A 20106-nucleotide genomic window follows, 5' to 3' on the forward strand; every position below is an offset into this window, starting at 1 on the left:
TTCCTGATTACAGGTGTAACTTCAAATATGCCATATCTGTGATTTTCAGTTCACCCAATCAAATGTTGATGGCTCATACATGCTGTTGCTTTGTGCAGCAGTCAGTAACTAGAGATAGTGACACGTTAACAATTTTTCTTAATTGGACTGGACTCCAGGTTTTATTTGTAAAAATAGAGAAAGCACTATTTCTCTAGGTTGGTTTGATATGCAAAAGTACAATTTAAAAAAAAACAGTGGCTGCACATCTTCCGCACTATAATCAACTTTCTTTTGTGGTGTCTTCTGAAATATTGGACAAAATTCCTGGATGAAGTTGTTTGCCATAGCAGCTGGCTGTAGGTTAGAGTTTTATAGATTTTCAGCAAGTTTATCCAATGAGCAGCTGAGTCATGTAGACTAGAAGAGTTCAATCCCTGGTTTGTGCTGAGTTGGCTTATCCCAATTGTGACACCTTCTTGGGCAAACTAAAGTAGCTACAGCATGCTCCCATGGATTAAAAAGAAACTAGGACTGTTCATCTGTAATTGCTGGCAGTATGTATTTTGCAGAGCTTTGGGGTCAGATCAACTATGTTAATGTTTCCCCACTTCTAGGTGGTTGAACTGACTACCATCAAAGCTCACATTTGCATAATGGTGAAGTGGATTAGGTACCCAAGGATGACTAATGACTGGAACTGTAGCCACCAAGTGGATAAAAGATTCATATTCAGTTTCATTTTCTTATGGACCATGCTGGCTATTTTGAGGGTAGTTTAAAGCTTAATATTTTATCATTAAAAGTTTATAGGTGCTTTTATTGAAAGAATAGGTCATGGGAATATAAACTGTTCTTCAGTGGATCAATTGGTGAATCCTTCACTAAAATAAAATATAAAAGCTGGAATAAGGAATTGGAAATCTTTGAAATGAACAATAGTCAAATTCTACTTCTTGGTACTGTATATTCTTCAAAAGTGCTTTACATAATCCTAAAAATGGAAGTGAAGATTTGCAAAGGGTGTTGTGGTATTGAGTTTTTTTTAAAGTTTTTGGACACTACTGAATCTTTCTGTTCCTGTTGTATAATTATACAGAATAGGTTTATATTCGCATGTGTTTTTTTTTAAAGGCTCAGTTCCTGTAAATTATATGTTTAAATTATGATGAGACCTGGTGTAGTAATCCGGGCTCAACATTCAAATTTGATGCTGCTCAGCATTGTGCAGACCTCTATTCATTCCTCCTCCCCCTGCCTCACTCCTTACTGTCGCTCTCCTATCTTGATTTGGGTTGCTATTTTTAAGGTGTGCACATGTGCGCAAAGATGTACGTACATCTGTGTATGTTTTATAGCAAATTAGGATTGAGTGGTGATGGGATCAGATTTTGGGAGCAATGGGAACTTCACTAGTTGCTGGCTTATAATGTGTCCAGGGGGCACTCCTGAGATGTTCCAGTAGAAATGGTTCAGTTATTGTGAATGTTTCTACCCCATTTAGCAATAAGAGTAGATTTATCAATAACTGGAATCTGCACGAGATTCATATACACACAGTTAAGCTAAAGCCAATTGCACTTGCAGAGCTAGCACAAAGTTGCAATTAACATTGCTAATCTGGCTATGGATCTTTCCTCACCACCCCTACATGAGAAATGTGGGAAGGACTCTGTTGATTTGCATATGGGTTGCTGGCCAATCTTCAACAATGGTGGACATAATCGTAAGTGTGCCTTTTAACTTAGAAGTAGTGGCAAGTTTAGTCAGAGGCATTGAGTGAAAACCGCTTCAGGGAGGCTACTGCCACCTCTCTGAAAAACCATATGATCAAAGAAAAATTGACAGTTTGTACAGAGAAGAATTCAGCAGGTTATTTTGTGCTTTCAGCAGCATCCATATGAATGGACATTTTGGTGTTGGAGTCACTTAACTTTATCCTTTAAGCTCTGCCAACTAGGTTGCTATCTTCCAGCATTGTAATGTGGTGCTGTGGTCGGAGGCAGTAAACTGCACTGCGTGATGGTGCTATGTGTTATATCCAATGGAACCTGCCTAAAGCTGAATTGTTGGGGCACAGGTTTGTTCCTGGCTACAACCGTGATCAGTAATTTGTGTTTGTATTGGTCAATGCAGCCCCTTTTTCCTCTATATAGTTTGTTTAACAGCTTGGCTACAATGTTGTAATTGTTAACGTCTGACCATCTGCGTATTCCCAAATTTTAAAGCATGCTCGTCCTTTGGCCAAATCTATTGAAATATAAGCAGACTCATTTGGCAACGATGGGAATAACTCATTTCTAATATATACTGGACATTAGAAAGCTATGATCATTATAGATGCCATGGATTTGTACTTTGAATCTTGTGTCATATTGATTGGTATGCAGTAATACAAGTACATGTTGCTTGACGCTCCAGCAACATAGGCTTGTGAAAGAAGTGGAGGTTGTCCCTCCCCTGTGTGCCACATCACCAACCTATTTATCCACTACCCCTGTGATCGCTGACATGTTGACTCCCAATTCCTCAATTTTTAAACTTCTCATCCTTGTTTTTAAAACCCTCCATAGCTTTGCCCCACCTTTATTCTGCAGCCTCCTCCAGTCCTACAAACCTCCAATGTGTGCCCCTCCAACTCTCGCCACGGCCACCTCCTCCCATGCCTTCAGCTGCCAAGGCCCTAAACTCTGAAATCCGCCCCCCTGTAAAACCTCTGCACCTCCTGCTCTTCTCATCCTCCCCTCTTCCATCCTTCCCTCTCCCTTTCTGTGACCTGCCCTAATATACCCTTACGTGGCTCTGTGTCAAATTTTCTGGGATAATATTCCTGTACAGCACCTTGGAAAGTATGAGTAAATTTAAGATGCTATATAACTGCATGTTGTTGTTGTTGTTTGCCAGTCGAGTCATTATTTGATATTGATGCAACAGAGGAATCATTCAAACTGGGCTTCTGAATAAAGTCGGTAGTTTTCAGATTTCTTGCACGGAGGAGGTGTCTAGACAAAACAAAACTGGTCTGATGGTACTTAGCACAAGGCTTCAGGATACTTGGAATAATTGAGAAGTGAGGGGAGGGGTTGAACAAGATTAACAATACCTGCTGTAGCTGAAATAGTTGAGTAAGATAATAGCCTCAATTTATAACTTGCAAATCTCATTTTCAAATTGATTTTTTTAAACCAATTAGGATAAAATCCAGCAAGTCCTTTTTGTATTCTGCAGAAAATGTACTTTGAAATTCTTACTATAATTGGTAAGTTCCCATTGAATATAATTTTTTATCCAACCTACAAATCTGATATAGCATTCACCTTTTGTAGTCAAAATATTTTGTAGTTCTATAACTTTGTGCAGTTTATCAAAATTTCAATCTGTACTATAACTTGTAATATAACTGTAAACATAAGCATTTGCCAACACATTCCAAAATTTAACCACACATACATGTGGGACATTTACGATCACTTAAAATAATTCTTGTCAGGGTAATTCTGTTTGCATTCGTGCACACTACTCCACGTTTTTTGAGCAGCACAGCTAGAGGCTTGGTGGGCTTAGTTTTTACAGCCAAAGACTATGTGCGCTCCTCTTCTGAGGAGAAAGGGAAGACTTTGAGTTCTGTCAGTGCACCTGTACATGCTAATAAACTGATTGCAAAAGAACTGTAATTTGGCACAAAGGCTGTTTAGCATGAGCCTAGTTTATAAAGGTAGTCTTGCACTGAATGTAAAATGCCAAGCTGCTGTTGATTTGGTGGCTGTGCTTTAAAGGCTAGTTCATGCAGCATGACCAGTTGCTGTTTTAACTTGATGCCCTGGCATCTAGCCTAGTTATCTCACTCTAGTGGCTATATGATGCACTACAGTAATTGGAATCTGAATTGGGAAGCGTGTAACACCAGGATTCAAGTGGCAGTTTTGGAGCAATGTGATCAGGCAACAGAGTAAATGACTTGTTTAGCTCTTTAAAGATGTCATTTAAATTCATGGGGCAGGAGTTCTCTCCCCCCCCGTTGTGCAGGAGCGGGCTGGTACCCCATCAGCGCCACCTGGTCAGCGGCATGCCGCCATTTTATGTGGGCGGGCCAATTAAGGCATGCATGCATGCGAAAGAGCGCACAGATCTCCGAGGCAAAGTGCAGCCTCAAGAAGATCAGCTCAGGTTTGAAACATTGAATAAAGATTAGGAAAAAAATGACTGACATGTCTCCTCATGTGCCACTGTCACATGAAATGGGACATGTCGATTTCTTTTATTTAGACATTTAATGCATATTTTAATACCCTCATGAAACCTCATCCCACCCGTGGATGAGGTTTCATGCTTTCTCGGAAGCCCGCTTGGGCTCCCAGCCTGCCCACCAACCTGAAGGTTGGATGGGCAGGACCATTGATTCAATTACTTTGTCAATGGCCTTAAGTGGCCGTTGACAGGTCAGCGGGCGCGCAGCCAACTTGAAAATGTAAATCATACGGGGTGACGTCGGGATGACCAGCCAATGTCACCCCGCGTCATTTTACACATCGGCGAGTGGAGGGCTCGCTGACCGGAAGATGCAGCCCTTGATATGGTTGGATGACACTTGGTACAGAAAATCCAGAACCTGTGCCATCTAGAAGGAAGCGCAGCTGGCGCATGGGAACACCACCATGTCCAAGTTCACCTCCAAGTGGCACACCATCCTGACTTGGAAATATATCTTTTCGTTCATTCATTGCTGGATCTAAGTCCTACCAAACAGCACCAGGAATAATATATTCACCATGTGGGTTTGCTGCCATTTAAAAAGTTGGCTCATCACCACCACCACTTGGAGGGCAATTAGAGATGGGCAACAAAACTCTGGCCTTGTCATCAGTGATCACATCCTGTGAATTAATTTTTGCGCATAAAAAGAATAAGTAGCCAAATTTGTTGCTGTGAAAATTTGTTGTTTTTTAACTGCTTAAATTTCCCTCAAAAAGCCATAGGCTTATTAGTGCTGTCAGACCTGCAACTTAGCGTGGTTCAATAGCAGAAGTTGGAGTGAATAATAATTACTGTGACTTAAATTTGATTTCCCATTAGCATGTGATAGCAAAGTTTCAGAACTTCAAATTGTACAGCTATTTTTAGGAGTGTTGTAATTTCTAAAATATTAAACATTGAAGCTTATTGTGCGTATAGAATCCCAGAACTCTGCAACGTGTACATTTTTAAAATATAATTCATCAATTTATTTTGTACAGCCTATTTTAAAGGGCAGTATGTTTCCTTTTTGTTGTAGAATGTTTTGGTGAGGACTAACTGAGAACAATGAAGGGTGTGCCTTTGTTATGAGGCAATAATAAGCATTTGATGTGAACCTTTTCTTCCCCCCCAAGAACTCATTCGCTGCTTTTCAAGTAGTGTCATGGTATTTTTTTATTTCTACTTGAGAGACCTTGCTGGAGAGCCAAGGGAGGATTCTGCACTGAAATACTGGCCTTGATTATGTTGAAGCCTGGAACACGGCTTTCTTGGGGAGGGTGGGTCAAATTTCCTTCCACTGAATCAAGACTGACACCTGGAATTTAGCAGGAGGGAATGGTGAGGAGAAAGCATGGGTACTTGAAGCAGGAGGGGTAGCCATATAAAAATATTCCCCTGAGTTTTTTTTCCCAATGATGTTTGAGCTCAAATTTTACACTGATGTTTTTGTGAGATGCTGGAAGTAGCCAGCAGAACAGACAGCCTCCGAAAAGAGAAAAACCAGCATAAAGCTTTGAGATCAGCACTGGGGTAAGTTCAGTGTTCAAGTAAGTGCTCCAGCAATGAGTTCAGCGTTTCATTAAAGTAAATGCTGCAGTTATACTGGAATTGCTGAATGCCAGCAATTATATACAAGTGTAATATGCACTTCAAATGCCAGAGGCAGCTCCCGCTGTGATGAGGAAATTCTTTTGGCAGTCTCATATCAGCCTTTAGCAAATCTGAAAAGCTGGGAATTGGTTCTGAAACATTAAGCACTTTTAGGATTTTCTTGCTCCAGGCGAGTGGGGAAGTGGAGAGACTGAGAGGAAGGGCCAGTTCAAACTGGCAGGGAGTAATTGTGAGAGCAATGAGAACAGGCCTGATGGCTTCCTTACCTCAGACGGGTGCAGCCTTAGACAGCAAGCTGCCTTGGAGACTGAGCAAGAAGGATTTAATGGGAGGCAGGCTGCCCAGCTAATTTCTAAAATAGACTATCATGGTGCTTATGCTCTGTCAGCAACTCGAATACAGCATCTTTTTTAGCTTGTTTACGTGTTGAAACTACATTGCTATTTTATGGATATCTTTATAAAACTTAGCTTTCCTCCTTGGGATTGTATTTAAAGAGAGAACCAGGGTAGTTATAAATGTGCAATTGAATTTTCTCAGAAGCTAACTTTTAAGTATTTCCCATATAAAACATGAGTCAGTTTTTGTGGGTGATCCATTGTTTCTATGGAACCATGCTGACTTGAAGCCCTTACTGGTTTATTGACTGTTGTTGAGCTAATCAAGAGCAGTAGAAATGTACCCAACAGAACAATAGGAATTCAGTCTCCATTCACAAAATAATTTCAACCAGTGGCTATTTTTCTGAAGCATACATCAAAGTGGATTAAATGAAATGATGCAGCCTATTTTAACTCTTATGCAAGCCCTAAACATACTGTGATCTGTACTTTTTGCTGAGGGTCTTCCAATTTCAATTTTCATTTTCATCTAGAATATACTAAAACTGTCCTGTGTAGCTGAAGCTGGAATATTCTCTTTCATCATGCCTAGCACAAAGGAAAATGGTTGTTGGAGGTCAGTCATCTCGGTTCCAGGGCATCACTGCAGGAGTTCCTCAGGGTAGTGTCCTGGGCCCTAGCATCTTCAGCTACTTCATCAGTGACTTTCCATTATAAGGTCAGAAGTGGGGATCTTTGCTGATATTGCACAATGTTCAGCACCATTCGTGACTCCTTAGACACTGAAGCAGTCAATGTCCAAATGTAGCAAGTGCTGGATATTATCCATACTTGGGCTGAAAAATGGCAAGTAACATTCATGCCACACAAGTGCCAGGCAATGCCCATCTCTAACAAGAGAGAATCTAACCATCGTCCCTTGACATTCAATGGCATTACCATCACTGAATCCCCCACTGCCAGCATCCTGGGGAGGTTACCATTGACCAGAAACTGAACTTGAATAGCCACATAAATACTGTGGCTACAAGAGCAGGTCAGAGGCTAGGAATCCTGTGGCGAGTAACTCATCTGTTGACTCCCCAAAGCCTGTCTGCCGTCTACAGGACACAAGTCAGGAGTGTGATGCAATACTCTCCACTTGCCAGGATGAGTGCAGCACCACCAGTACTCAAGTAGCTTGACAAAGTAGCCCACTTGATTGGCACTCCATCCACAAACATTCACTCCTCCACCACTGATGCACAGTGGCTGCAGTGTGTACCATCTACAGGATGCACTGCGGGAACTCACCAAGCCTCCTTAGACAGCACCTTCCAAACCCACAGCCACTATCATCTAGAAGGACAAGGGCAGCAGGTGCATGGAAATATCACCACCTGGAAGTTCCCCTCCAAGCTACTCACCATCCTGACTTGGAAGTATACCACTGATCCTTCACTGTCACTGGGTCATATCCTGGATCTCCCTCCCTAACAGCACTGTGGGTGTACCTACACCAAATGGACTGCAGTGGTTCAAGGAGGCAACTCACCAGCACCTACTCGAGGACAGTTGGGGATGGGCAATAGATGCTGGTCTATCTAGCAACGTTCACATCCCATGAATGAATAATAAAATCGTAATGGGCCAATTTACCTAACCTAATGAAATGTTGCCAAAAAGAAATATTTTTTAATTGAAAGGGCTGCACTCCAAATTTGTACATACAGTGACAAATAAATGCAGTTGTGAAGTGAAACTGTGGAAGGCAAACTGTTTTTAAAAAAAACAGGTCTATTGCTAACCTGTAACTTAATTGCTAATTGGTTAGTAATACAAAACTGTTGGCTTCTCTTAAGTTTCCCCACCCCTTCCAAGAAAGACACTTAGCAATGCTGTATGAGGGTGACAGAATTGGAGTTTGATCCAAAGCTACGATGATGCTCCATTTAGTACTGCTTGGTGCAGTTTTTCTTACAATATATTCCTGTTCTTTAATTATTCTTAATTCTTCATCTTGGCTTGCCCTTATTGGTATTTTCCTCCTGGTTCAATTAAAAATGTTTTTGCCTGACACAACCCAGAGTTTGGAGGGACAGAGTATGTGATAAAGAATAAAACTGTTTGGATGTCTGACAGCTCTGTTGACCATAGTATAAACGCTATGTACACCAACCATTGTCCCAAGCCAATTCTTGTGCTATTTCTGTTACTGCATAGCAGGAAATTCTGAAGAGAGGTTATGCTTTAAGTATGAAGTTAAATGTAGTAGATTCCTAATGAGAGTGCAGAACCTGTTTAATCATAAACATATATCTATCGATTATCAGCGTATTTTCCATCTTAACTTTAGGACAAAGTTTTTATTTATTTAAAATATTTACAAGAGAGTCTCTCATGCTATTTGCTGCATTTATATTGCTGTAACAAAATATCTCTAGCTGTCCTTTGTTGTGCTGCCTTAGAATTTGGATAATGTGAATGAACAAGATAAATAAACAGCTTGATTATGCATTAGTAGGGCTCTCGACTCGTGGCCGTTTTATTCATGGTGAAAAATTTAATAATTTAAAATAAAACATGAATGAATTAATATGCAGATTTAAACAGAATTTGTGTATAGAAAAGCGCTCAAGATGAACCTCCCTGTTGTTTGTAGAACATTGTATTTTTATAGTTACTGACTGGATTTTGAGCGAATGGTGTAAATTCCACTCTTGAACTTAATTTATGAACTGCACCACTGTCTCCTGTTGATCTGGCAGCCAAGTGCATTTGAAGTCATGTGCATGTGCAAGACCCACAAGACAAATTACTCATTGTGCATGCACACTGTAATTGTGCAATGCTGTCATCAGCCAGTGACACCATTGTTGTGTCACAAACCCTCGGCTGGCTTCTGGACTAATTTTGATTGGCACATGATCTGCCTAGTGTGGTGTTGCTTAAGTAAGGCTTTTGTTTGCTAGCTATCTTTTAAAGTGCAATTGTATTGTTTAATATGAGAATAGCTGAAATGTGCTGTAGTTTCGTGAATGTAGGAGGGAGCTTGCTTAACCTCTCAGGATAAATCAGTTGGCAGTGAATGATGAGTTTACTGGTTGTAATGAGACCAGCAACCAGCTCTTAAGACTTGGGCAGAACTGGGTCACTCTTGTTCCCAATCTTTAAAAAAACCATGGCAGCTTTGTTCATTTTGCTGCCGGCGAGGGCTGGCCTCCAAAGATCAATATAAAAACAGCCTGTGTAAACACTGAGCACTACTAGTTTAGTTATAGCATGGATCAGGTGCAGAGTAAATCTCCCTGTACTTGTGCCATGACAATTTGAATTAACCTCAACTTTGGAGCTCCCTAATATTTATGTATGTTCTTGTGCCAGTTTTTTTTTGTGTTCCTACTTTTAGAAACATGACTTTCTAAATACTTTTGACACTGTTCCATTGAGTTGCTGTTCTGAAACCCTGTTATAGACATTCAGTGGTATTGGCCAGAAAGATATCTCTCAAATTTCTGCACAGAATCACCTAGCAACAAGAATCTGATATAGTAATATGTCAGCTTCAGTGTGTAAATTGTCAGTTGGACTAGTTGCCAAGAATTGAACTTGGCAATAATTTAATGACCCATTACTAGACCTAAGTGCAAAATGGAAAAGCTAAAGCATTTTTTTTTTATTGAATGATTTTTTTTTTTTCTAATTCTGAGGGAGAGTTTTAATTTTCATTTTCTATTCAACGTGATACTGTGGTAAAGTTGCTTTTTTTACATTTGTGAAACAATTGATGGATGCATTGCAATAGTATGTCTGGGCATGGTTGTGTTATAGTTAGGGAGAAATAAAGATTAGAGACAGAAGATAAATTGTTTCAGAGTTTGGTTTGATTAATGGAGGGACCTAATTAGTTGGGTCGTAGTCTATGGGTTAGTCACAATTGCAGGCATGTTTCTGCTCATTTGTTCAATGTTTTTGTCCAGGGATGTAACTAAGGTGTTTGGGGAGGAATGATATAAGCCAAGTGGGTTTCTAAAAAATGAGCTGCTTAGCATTTCCTGTTTTTAGATGGAAGTTGAATATTAATCACAGATTGAGTGTTGTTCTATAGGGTTGTCAGCTGTGTGTGCTTGAAATTGTGGTATGTGTTCTGGTACCTTGACCAATTCAAGTTTGTACAGAAAATGGCCATTCAAAACCAACTGGAAGGAATGCTTCCGAGTGCTTCAAGAAAGGAAGGTTAAGGTTGCTGAAAATTTCCAGCTAATTATATAGAGTTACAATCAGACAGTTTTAAAGATTGCGTTGTTGTAAATTTTCTAAGTAGGTGATGTGGCAACACAGTAGGAAAAAACTTCAATGCTCTTAATATTGGTGCCTTACAAGTTACTGAGGCAAAGGATTATGTAAATAGGATAACTTATCAGATAGTTAGAACCATGCAAAGCATAGTTTGTATCCATTATTAACTAGTGAAATACTTTTTGAGGTCAGTTTCTAAAGGAAGTTTAAAGGTGATCACACAAAGGGACAGCTGGGCACCTGAATTTTTTATGTGAGCCAATTCTTGGGCAAAAGATGTCAATTAGAAGCTTGTACCAAAGAGGATATAACTGCTTCAGTCAAGTACTTCATTTTCAATAGTTCCAGCCAGATTTCAAGATCATTTTCAATATTTAAAAAGTCCACTAGATGTAATCTATTTAAATGTCCTTATTAAATTGGGATATGAAATAAAGTACCTTTTTTTAAAAATTAGTGAGCCAATAACTTGAGTGTACCCGCTGTAGGTAGTGAGTACAGAGCTGCCCTTAACTTTCATGCAGTAACAGAAATGGACTAAAGTTTTTTTTCCCCACTGCATGCAGGTCCAATTTCGATAACCGCTTAATAGGAAAATGTGATCCCGGTGATTCTGGTCAGAAACCCGTGGAGGATTGATCCGTATTTTAATTTCTAATGCAACCTTTTTCTCTCTTATGCCAAGGTGGGGAGGGGTTGAATGGCTCCCTTTGTGGGGAGAATTCTCGGCTTGGCGAGCGGGGGCAGGTCCCGACGTCACCGTGCGTCATTTAGATTTTCAGGTTGGCAGGTTGCGCGTCCACCGAACTGTCAAAGGCCTGTTTATGCCATTAATTAACTAATTAAACCTATTGAGAAAGCTGCCCGTCCAACCTTCGTATTTTTCATGGAACCTCAACCACGGGCGCAATGAGGTTGAGGTTTCATGAAGGGTTTATAAATTAAACAACGTTTTTCATGTCCAGCTTATGTGACACTGTCATATGAGGGGACATCTCTTAATTTTTTTTTCTTTTATTACAGGTTCCTTGGAGATTTCTGCGCTCCCCGACTCGGGGGAACCCCCCCCCCCCCCCCCCCACAATGCCTGCACAGGGAGCACACGGTGCTTCTGGGTGCGTGTCACGCTAGGTGGGCCTTAATTGGCCCGCCCAAGTAAAATGGCGGCGTGGACTCAATCAGGGGAGTCAATCGGGTCTGCACCCAGCCCTGCACTCTGTGCTCTCTCCCACTCTTGTCTTGCTCTCTCTCCCGCTCCTGTCCAAGTGATTCATTTTAATGGCACATCTTTGGATACCTCAGGTGATTGCCCTAGATGTTTTGCTAATGAGACAGGAGATGTGAGTCCTTCACACTCCCCTGAAGTCATTGTTTTTGCAGATAGATTGACTTCACTCCAACAAATTGGATTGTGGAACATAGTAATGCAAATTGTGGTTAGCCATCTTGGGCTGAGAGTTCTAATCGCTTTAGTCTGTGTTTTTAAAAAGTCTGTGACCCTGCCACGAGAGGCAATCCTGTTGAGTAAATAATTATTTAGCGTAAAGCCTATCTTGACATCGAGCTGTTGACCCAAAACTACTGTTGCAATACTGAGGGAAGCTTTTGGTTTCATATTGGTATAACTTGCTGTGTATTAAAAGAACAGTCAGAAAACTGTACAAAAACTTTAGTTAGGGACTACTTATGTTGAATTAGTGAAATTGGGGGGGTCTCATTGTGGTCAATACTGTAGTAACATCACAGAAATAGTTTCCATTTAAGAAGATAAAGACAAAATACTGCGGGTGCTGGAAATCTGAAATGGAAACAAAAAATGCTGGTAAAACTCAGCAGGTCTGACAGCATCTGTAGAGCGAGTGGAGTTTTCTTTCCACAGATGCTGTCAGACCTGCTGAGTCTTTCCAGCATTTTGTTTTTTGTTTCAGATTTCCAACATCTGCAGTATTTTGCTTTTATCCATTTAAACGTTATCTATTCTTGAATCTTTTTCTACTCTCCTGTTCCTTCTGGGATAAATTATATTATAAAACAAAAAGTCAAATATCTGTTCAAGATTTTGTGATATTAAACACTTCAAAAATATAACTATGATTTTGTGATTCTAAAAACAACAAAAATAGATGGAATTCACCAGTTACTCTGAAACTGACAGCAGCTCGTCTGGGCACACAAACTTAAAACGTGGAGATTCAGGTGTCGCTGTCATTGATTCCATACTCTTGTTAATGTCCTCATGGATGGAAATCAGTTAAAAATCATGAACTTCCTTTTTTATGCTACTTTTCTTGCTGTAAAAACCCATTGAACAATTATGCTTTTGTTGAATAAGATACAACTGGATTTTTAATGTTGTACCAAGTCATGATTGTTAAACAACCTCTCAGGCCCTGAAAAATTGATTTTATATTTGTGGAATATCAAATTTCTCAATTCTGTCATTAACAAATCCATATTTTTAAAAAAATTAAAGTTTGATATTTCATGTGTATATCCCAGTCTTCAAAAGGTGAGAACGAATGATAAAACCAGCTTGTTACTTCCTAATTTGATGTCTGTTAGAATTCCTCAATGTGTTTAGCTGCTTGATGACATCACTGTTGAATGAAACTAACCTCTAGAAAGGCGAAATCCACACCACAAAACTTGTTGGATCATCCTGCACAGCTTTTCGTGACAGTAGCCAGCGGCAGGTAGCGTCACTTTATCACTGACGGCAAAATCTGGGCCAATAACATTTGCAAACTGTGGATGAATGTCATGTGATCAAATGTCACATGAGCCCAAGCAGAGTTGGCAAACCTACTGCTTATAGGTTTTGAATTTTGAGTCAAATGAGGTTTAGTTGATTCTGGTAAATCCAGAATAACCATAATATCGTGGTATTTTGCTTCATTACCCATGTCTGGAAATTCTTGTTTTCCTTTATCCAGTGGCATACAGATTAAAATTTATATTGACACAGCCAGCCTTAGCATGGCTTTTTGGGAGTGTCAAAATCTGTACAGGAGCTTGGTATTTGCAAGCTAGCAGTTTATGGCTTGAACTTTTGGATGTTAAATATCAGAAACCACTTCTCAAGGTTTTTTATATATTTTTTAAATATACGATTTTGTCATTTTGATGGCTGTTTCCCATCATTTGTCTGTTTCCCATCCCAATAAACCTGGGCTAGTTCTGAAATGTTCTTGCTCCTGGAGTATTTTTCTTTGAGACCCTAGTATCTCTATTTTACCCTGTTCATATTATGGAGTTTTGTCCATTTGGAAGCTGTGCTATTTTTATGGAATGTCCATCTGGATGCATTGTTGCCCAATCCTATGGGATGTGACAGCTCAATATGCAAGATTCATATGTGCAAAGTTACTCCAAGGTCTTAATGACTTCAAATCAGTTGTGAATATGTAGTGTGTAACATGCCATAGATATACCATGCTCTTCCGATCTCCATAGAGACTGATAACTTTTTAAGAAGAAATTCAAAGTTTCAGTTAATAGCTGAAGGATGACCGGGCAAGATCTCACGTCTTTTAAGGCTTTTACTGTAACAAAAGACTAGAAGCACTATTAACTGAACACTTGCTTTGTCAGCAGTTTGTGCTTCAAGCTACAGAATAAAACTTTTAATTTGGCTCCCAAGGGTTTACTTCGATCTTTTCCTTTCCCAGCCTGGTAACTTTTAACTCCAGAACTGTCTTTCAAGGACTGTCAAGGTGCGAGTTTTCATGTAAACTTCTCCCTCTACTGCAAGCTAGGTGAATCTTCCAGCCTCATTTTAACTCGTCATGAATTTGGTCTTTCCGATCCGAGCATGAGCTTCCACCCGCATATCCGTGTGGTGAACCCTAGAGACTTTTGTTCTCTAACTGTTCTCTCTCTCTCCCTCAGACCCTGGCTGACTGATCTTGTCTGTAAGTTTTCAGGGATATTGTAGAAACCCTTCCCCTCAAAGCTCATCTCCCATGGCAGTATGACTCACATGGGCCTTGTATCCAGGTAGAAGTGCTAATTTGCTATCCTTGAGACCCCCCCCCCCAACTTTCTCTAATCTTGAAAGTAAATTGACAGCTTAAACCACAACTGTTTACCACCTGATATTCTCAACACTTGGAGACCCCCACACTAGTCATTATTAGCATACAGATTGTTGTCATTGTCTCCAAGTGTAAACACCTAGTACCTTCTTCCCAGTAAACCAGCCTGGGGCCCCTTTAATCTCTAACAATCAAACCACCCAGATTTACTGTCAGGCAGACTTCAGAACAGACCATGTGACTCCCTTTTTACCATAAATTGAAGACCGAGTCTTTCTTCTCCTCCCCATGGGTAGAGCAAGGAAGCAGGTCCAAAATCCACCCAGCTGAAATGGGATCGGACTCTGTGCTGTTGGCACCAATCTGATCCACACCAGTTTTCCCCCTCTTTTCTCTCTCTCCCCCTGCCAAATGAAGTCAAAGTTGCTTTGGCAACATGCACTTTTATATGCACATCTGAGCTATGAATACTGGTAGTACAGACTCCAATTATCTTTCCATCACATGGCTGACCAGAAATCTCTCCCAGTCTTGCTGCCCGCCATTGGCGTATGTTGCAATGATTTGCAAGTTGAAGCTTGACCTGTTTGGCCTTATTATGAACTTTGGCCATCAAGTCCTGAAATGGGACTTGAACCTGGCACTCCTGGCTCAGAGGCAGAGACACAACCCACTGTGCCACATGACAAGTTTCTTCCCAACACATAACAATCTTATAAACCTCGTAACTATAACACTGTCCAGAATTTGTCAAGGTTGAGTAGGCCAGGAATGGTAAAGTTGCATTGCTGTCCTTTGCAGATGGGCAGAGAGCTCAACCTGCCTTGTGCTTAGACCAGAAATTGTGACTTTTCATGACAGTTGCAGTCGTGTTTCTTTGTTGTATTAGGCACACAGGAAATTCCCCTCCGATTTTTGCTGTTGGTAGCACCAAAGCTGAGTTAGTTGCAATGTTTCTTCTGATGACCCTGCAATCCAGAGACAATATTTGAGCATCCTTTTTATATTGATATAAAAACAAAAAACTGCGGATGCTGGAAATCCAAAACAAAAACAGAATTACCTGGAAAAACTCAGCAGGTCTGGCAGCATCGGCGGAGCAGAAGAGAGTTGATGTTTCGAGTCCTCATGACCCTGAGTTCTTCCAGGTAATTCTGTTTTTGCTTTTTATATTGATCTTTGGCTGGTGGCCTTCTACAACCGATCTCCAGTAAAGGTGAAACTGCTGGATTTTATTAGACTGTCTAGTAGGAGGACCTCTCCTCCCCAATGATCTTAGTACCTGATGCAGGTCTAGCTAAAACAGTGGCAACTTGTATAGTGCCTTCAACATAATGTCCCCAAGGTCCTTCACGGAGAGGTGATGGCGTAGTGGTATTGTCGCTGGACTTGTAATCTAGGGACCGGTTTGAAACCTGCCATGGCAGATGGCGGAATTTGAATTCCTTAAAAACCTGGAATTAAAAGTCTAATGATGACCATTTAGAAACCATTGTCGATTGTTGTAAAAACACATCTGGTTCACTAATGTCCTTTAGGGAAGCCAGGCCCACAGCAAGTCCACTGTAGACTCTTATATGCCCTCTGCACAAGGGCAATTAGGGATAGGCAATAAATGCTGGCCTAGCCAGCGATGCCCACATCCAATGAATTTAAAAAAAAGCATTATATGCAAGGAGATCTTTGGTCACATGATCAAAAGCTTGGCCAGAGAGGTAGGTTTTAAGGAGTGCCTTAGGAGGAAAGCAGTTGCAGAGGGATGTGGCGAGGATATTCTGTAGCTTGGAGCCCAGACAACTGAAGGTGTGGCCATCATTAGTGGAACAGTTAAATTTGGGGATGAATTAGAAGGAGCACAGATAACTTGGAGGGTCGTGGGACTGGAGATTACATAGATCGGGAGGGGGAGGGCATGGAACGATATAGAACGGGATGCTATGAGCATTTTAAAATCCAGACCATGCTTGACCAGTAACCAGTGTTGGTCAGTGAGCATTGGGGTCATGGGGACTTGCCTCTGGTTAAGACGTGGGCAGCAGAGTTTTGATGATGTCAAGTTTTCTTATCCAGAAACAAGTGGGTCTGCAAAGAGGCCAGGTCAGCAGCTTTTGCATTTTAATGCTTGGAGAGAGAGTCAAGCCTAGGGGTAATGACATTAATGAGGGTTTCAGCAGCAGATGAGCTGAGATGGGCGAAGTCAGGCTGTTTAACGGAGGTGGAAATAGGCAGTCTTAGTGATGGCATGAATGAGGTCAGAAGCTCGTTTTGGGATCGAACTTGACACCCAAGGTTGCAAACAGACGAGCTTAATCTCAAGACTGTTATCAGGGAGATGGATGGAGTTTAGAGCAAGGACCAAAAACGATGCCTTCAGTCTTTTCTAGTTTTTAGTTGGAGGCTTTTCTCATCCAGTGCTGGATGTCAGGTAAATAGTCCAATAATTTAACAACAGGAGTTGGAGTTGAGAGAGCTGGTGGTGAGTTAGAGCTGTCTGTCATCAGTGTACATGTGAAAACTAACACTGCTTTCCGATGATGCTGCCAAGGGATAGCATGTAATGTGAAATAGGAGGGGGCCAAGAATAGATCCTTGGAACAGACCAGAGGTAACAATGCTGGAGCAGGAAGAGAAACCATTGCCAGTGACTCTCTAGAACTGCGTGAAATCAGCGCCACACAGCTGTCCAACGCTGGAGAAGCATTGGAGGAAGATGGTGTGGTCAACCATACCAAAAGGCTGCAGAATGGTAGAGAAGGATGTGAAGGGAAAGTGTTTATCTTTGTCACAGTCACATAGGATGTCATGTAACTTTAAGAGCTGTTCCATTAATTTGGCAGGGACTGAAACCTGATTGGAGGGTTTCAAACATGGAGTTCTGGGGAAGGTTGGAACTGATTTGGGAGGCGACAGCATGTTCAAGGAATAAAAACAAAAAGCGGTGGAAAAACTCAGCAGGTCTGGCAGCACCTGGGGAGAGAGAAACAGTCAACGTGGAGTCCAATATGAATCTTCATAATGGACTCGCAACAGTCAACTGTTTCTGTCTCCACAGATGCTGCCAGACTTGAGTTTTTTTTACCAGCACTTATTGTTCTTAGTTCAGATATCCAACATCTACAGTATTTTGCTTTTATTAACAAGTTCAAGGACTTTGGAAAGGAGAGAGATGTTGGAGATGAGTTGGTAGTGGGTCAGGGTTGGGCCTTTTGTGAGTGGTGGGGGGTGATGACACATTTCAAGGAGACAGGTATTAAAATAGAAGGAACCTCCAGGAGATGAGTTGCGGTGATGAGGGAAGAACAAGTTGCCCGTCCAGGTTAAGAAGCTGCTGACACTGTGCTATCTCTGTTCACGTGGTTGTGCTTATTGCTGTGGTACTGAAGGGTTACAAACTTGTGGAACCTGAAAGATGGGGGAAAAATATTGCAGATGAGAAAAATATTTCTTCAGTGATAAGAGGTCATTCGAGCAGTTGCATAATTAACTTCAGGTTGTTTACTGTAAGACAAAGAAAATGGGTGGTATGCATTAATATGCAGGCATTTCATATAATGGGTAAATTAAGTGTGCTTCATTTTTTTAAAGCAAAGATCTCCAGTAATAACTTCATTCAGGGTTTTGAAAGTTTTTGTAAAAAAGTTTTGACCAGAATTAACAGCCTATGTGTCATAGTTACTGATTCCTAGTACAAATGATCCACTCCAAGTTTCTTTACTGGGTACATTAATATCACTATCCAGTGACTCATTGTGCATGCAGTTGTTGTGACAGCCCAGATATTTATTGATTCTTTTTCTTTCTCTCTCTCTCTCTTTCTCTCTCTACATCTCTCTCTCTCTCTCTCTCACTCTCTCTCTCTCTCTTCCCCCCCCCCCCCCCCCCCCCCCCCCCCCCCGCCCCCTGCCAAAAATTATCACCTAACAACTGGGGGGCTGGAAATCTGACCCTTCTGCTGATACTCGGGCTGGAGTTCTGGGTATATTTTCCAGCTTATTAGAAAAATAACTGTAAATGTTTGTGATAAATACCTATTGAAGCCCCACTTTTTTTTTTAAAAAAAGCTGTTGCAGCAAAACATTTATAGGAACCCACATGCTTGTTAGGACATAGTTTAAGTATGGTTTTGCATACCAAGCTATTAATGTTGGTTGCCTTGACTGGTGCATTTTGTAGTCCCAGATAACCATGTTTTTTTTTAAAAAAAGTAGAGTTGATATTCAGAGCCTTTTGGCATTACTGAAAAGATTTATTGTCAAACAATTCAATTCAGTAATAAATGTTTCCAACAATTATTGATTTTTAAGCCTGAACATTTAAATACAACATAGAAAGGTATTAAAATATGCCTGCAGAAGCTTGGAAGTTTTGAATCCATGTTGGTTATACCAGTACCCCTGGAATGTCGTCGTCATCAGCAGATTTTCTGTATCAATTTTCGGTATTCTGATCTGACACAACAGCATTGCTGCAGCATACAATTTCCTATTTAGCAAAAAATGTTTTGATGTAACAGAATGCAGGTAGTTCCCTCCCTCCCTTCAAACATGAAATTTGCCCTTCAGTTCATTTATAAACTACTAAACCTTCAAAAGGACAGACAGACTCTATGACTGTGCATAGCATTCTTGGCTAACCCTACTGTTTTCATTCTCTTCCTGTTTTTTAAAATGAGCATTTGCTCTCCATTTATTCGGTTGGCAGCTTGTCTAGCAATAGCACTGGAACTTTAAATTTCTATGTGACAGCTGAAATTTTCCGAAAGGTATTTTGCTAGCTTTTGATTACCCTTGGCACAGGAATTCTTTTTCACGCTTTTGTAGTCCACACTTCACAGACCGTTCATTTTCCTGCTTTGGATGCTGCACAATCCATTTATCTACGTTTAGCATGATTTTGCAATGTCTTGACATTCTTGGGAATTGTCTTGTTATGCAGCATGAGATCACATTTATCTGTACTTGATATTTGTCTAGGAGTGTTCTCATATAAATGGGTTGGTGGGGGGAAGTGCAATGATCTGCAAAAGGAGCTAGCTTTGCCAATTTTTATTTTCTAGTGTTTTCTCTGAAATTATTAATTGAGGACTTATTTTCAGAGCCTTTGTGTATGACTTTCCTTCAGCATTTTGGTTTTCACATAGGAATCCTTCTTAATTGATTTTTGTTTTAACCTGTAGGTTTGGATGAAAGAACAGGCCCTGGCCCATGGGCGGCAGGTACACAGAGCAGTAGCCCATCAACATATGAACAACCGAGGGTAAGAATGGCTTGTTCTCACCTTTTCTTGAGCCCTCATTAATTCGAATCAATACCCGGGTTTCCTTCATCTTCCCCATTTCCTCCAGAAATACCAAGTTGAACAGGGTAAGTTTCATCGGAGTGCATAATGCAATTGTTTGTTTCTTTCGTTCCCACAAAATGTTCCTTTGTGTGTTGACCAAATTCTAGTCAGAGGTGCTTTTGCGGTATTTTTTGCACTACTTTGGCAACTGTACAAAATGGTTTGGTTTCATACCGTTGCTGAATTTTCTATTGTTGCGTGCGGTTGTGGCCCCAAATCAACATAAAGCAGAGTGAGTCTTCAAACCATATTGGGCCTTAAACCACAGGTCATCAATACAACCAGTG

At 40.7% G+C, this 20106-nt stretch overlaps 1 protein-coding gene across 10 annotated transcripts in view; it reads left to right on the top strand.

Annotated features, from left to right (window-relative positions):
- LOC121286814 (transcription factor 4-like) overlaps positions 1–20106 on the top strand; it is a 126814-nt gene that overhangs the window by 21275 nt on the left and 85433 nt on the right. For all 10 annotated transcript variants that reach the window (XM_041203871.1, XM_041203868.1, XM_041203865.1 and 7 more), the window contains one exon: positions 19656–19735. In XM_041203871.1, the coding sequence (XP_041059805.1) occupies positions 19656–19735 (80 nt within the window). The remainder of the gene's footprint in view (positions 1–19655; positions 19736–20106) is intronic.

The sequence above is a fragment of the Carcharodon carcharias genome, chromosome 14, assembly GCF_017639515.1.
Source record: "Carcharodon carcharias isolate sCarCar2 chromosome 14, sCarCar2.pri, whole genome shotgun sequence".
Taxonomy (NCBI): Eukaryota; Metazoa; Chordata; class Chondrichthyes; order Lamniformes; family Lamnidae; genus Carcharodon; species Carcharodon carcharias.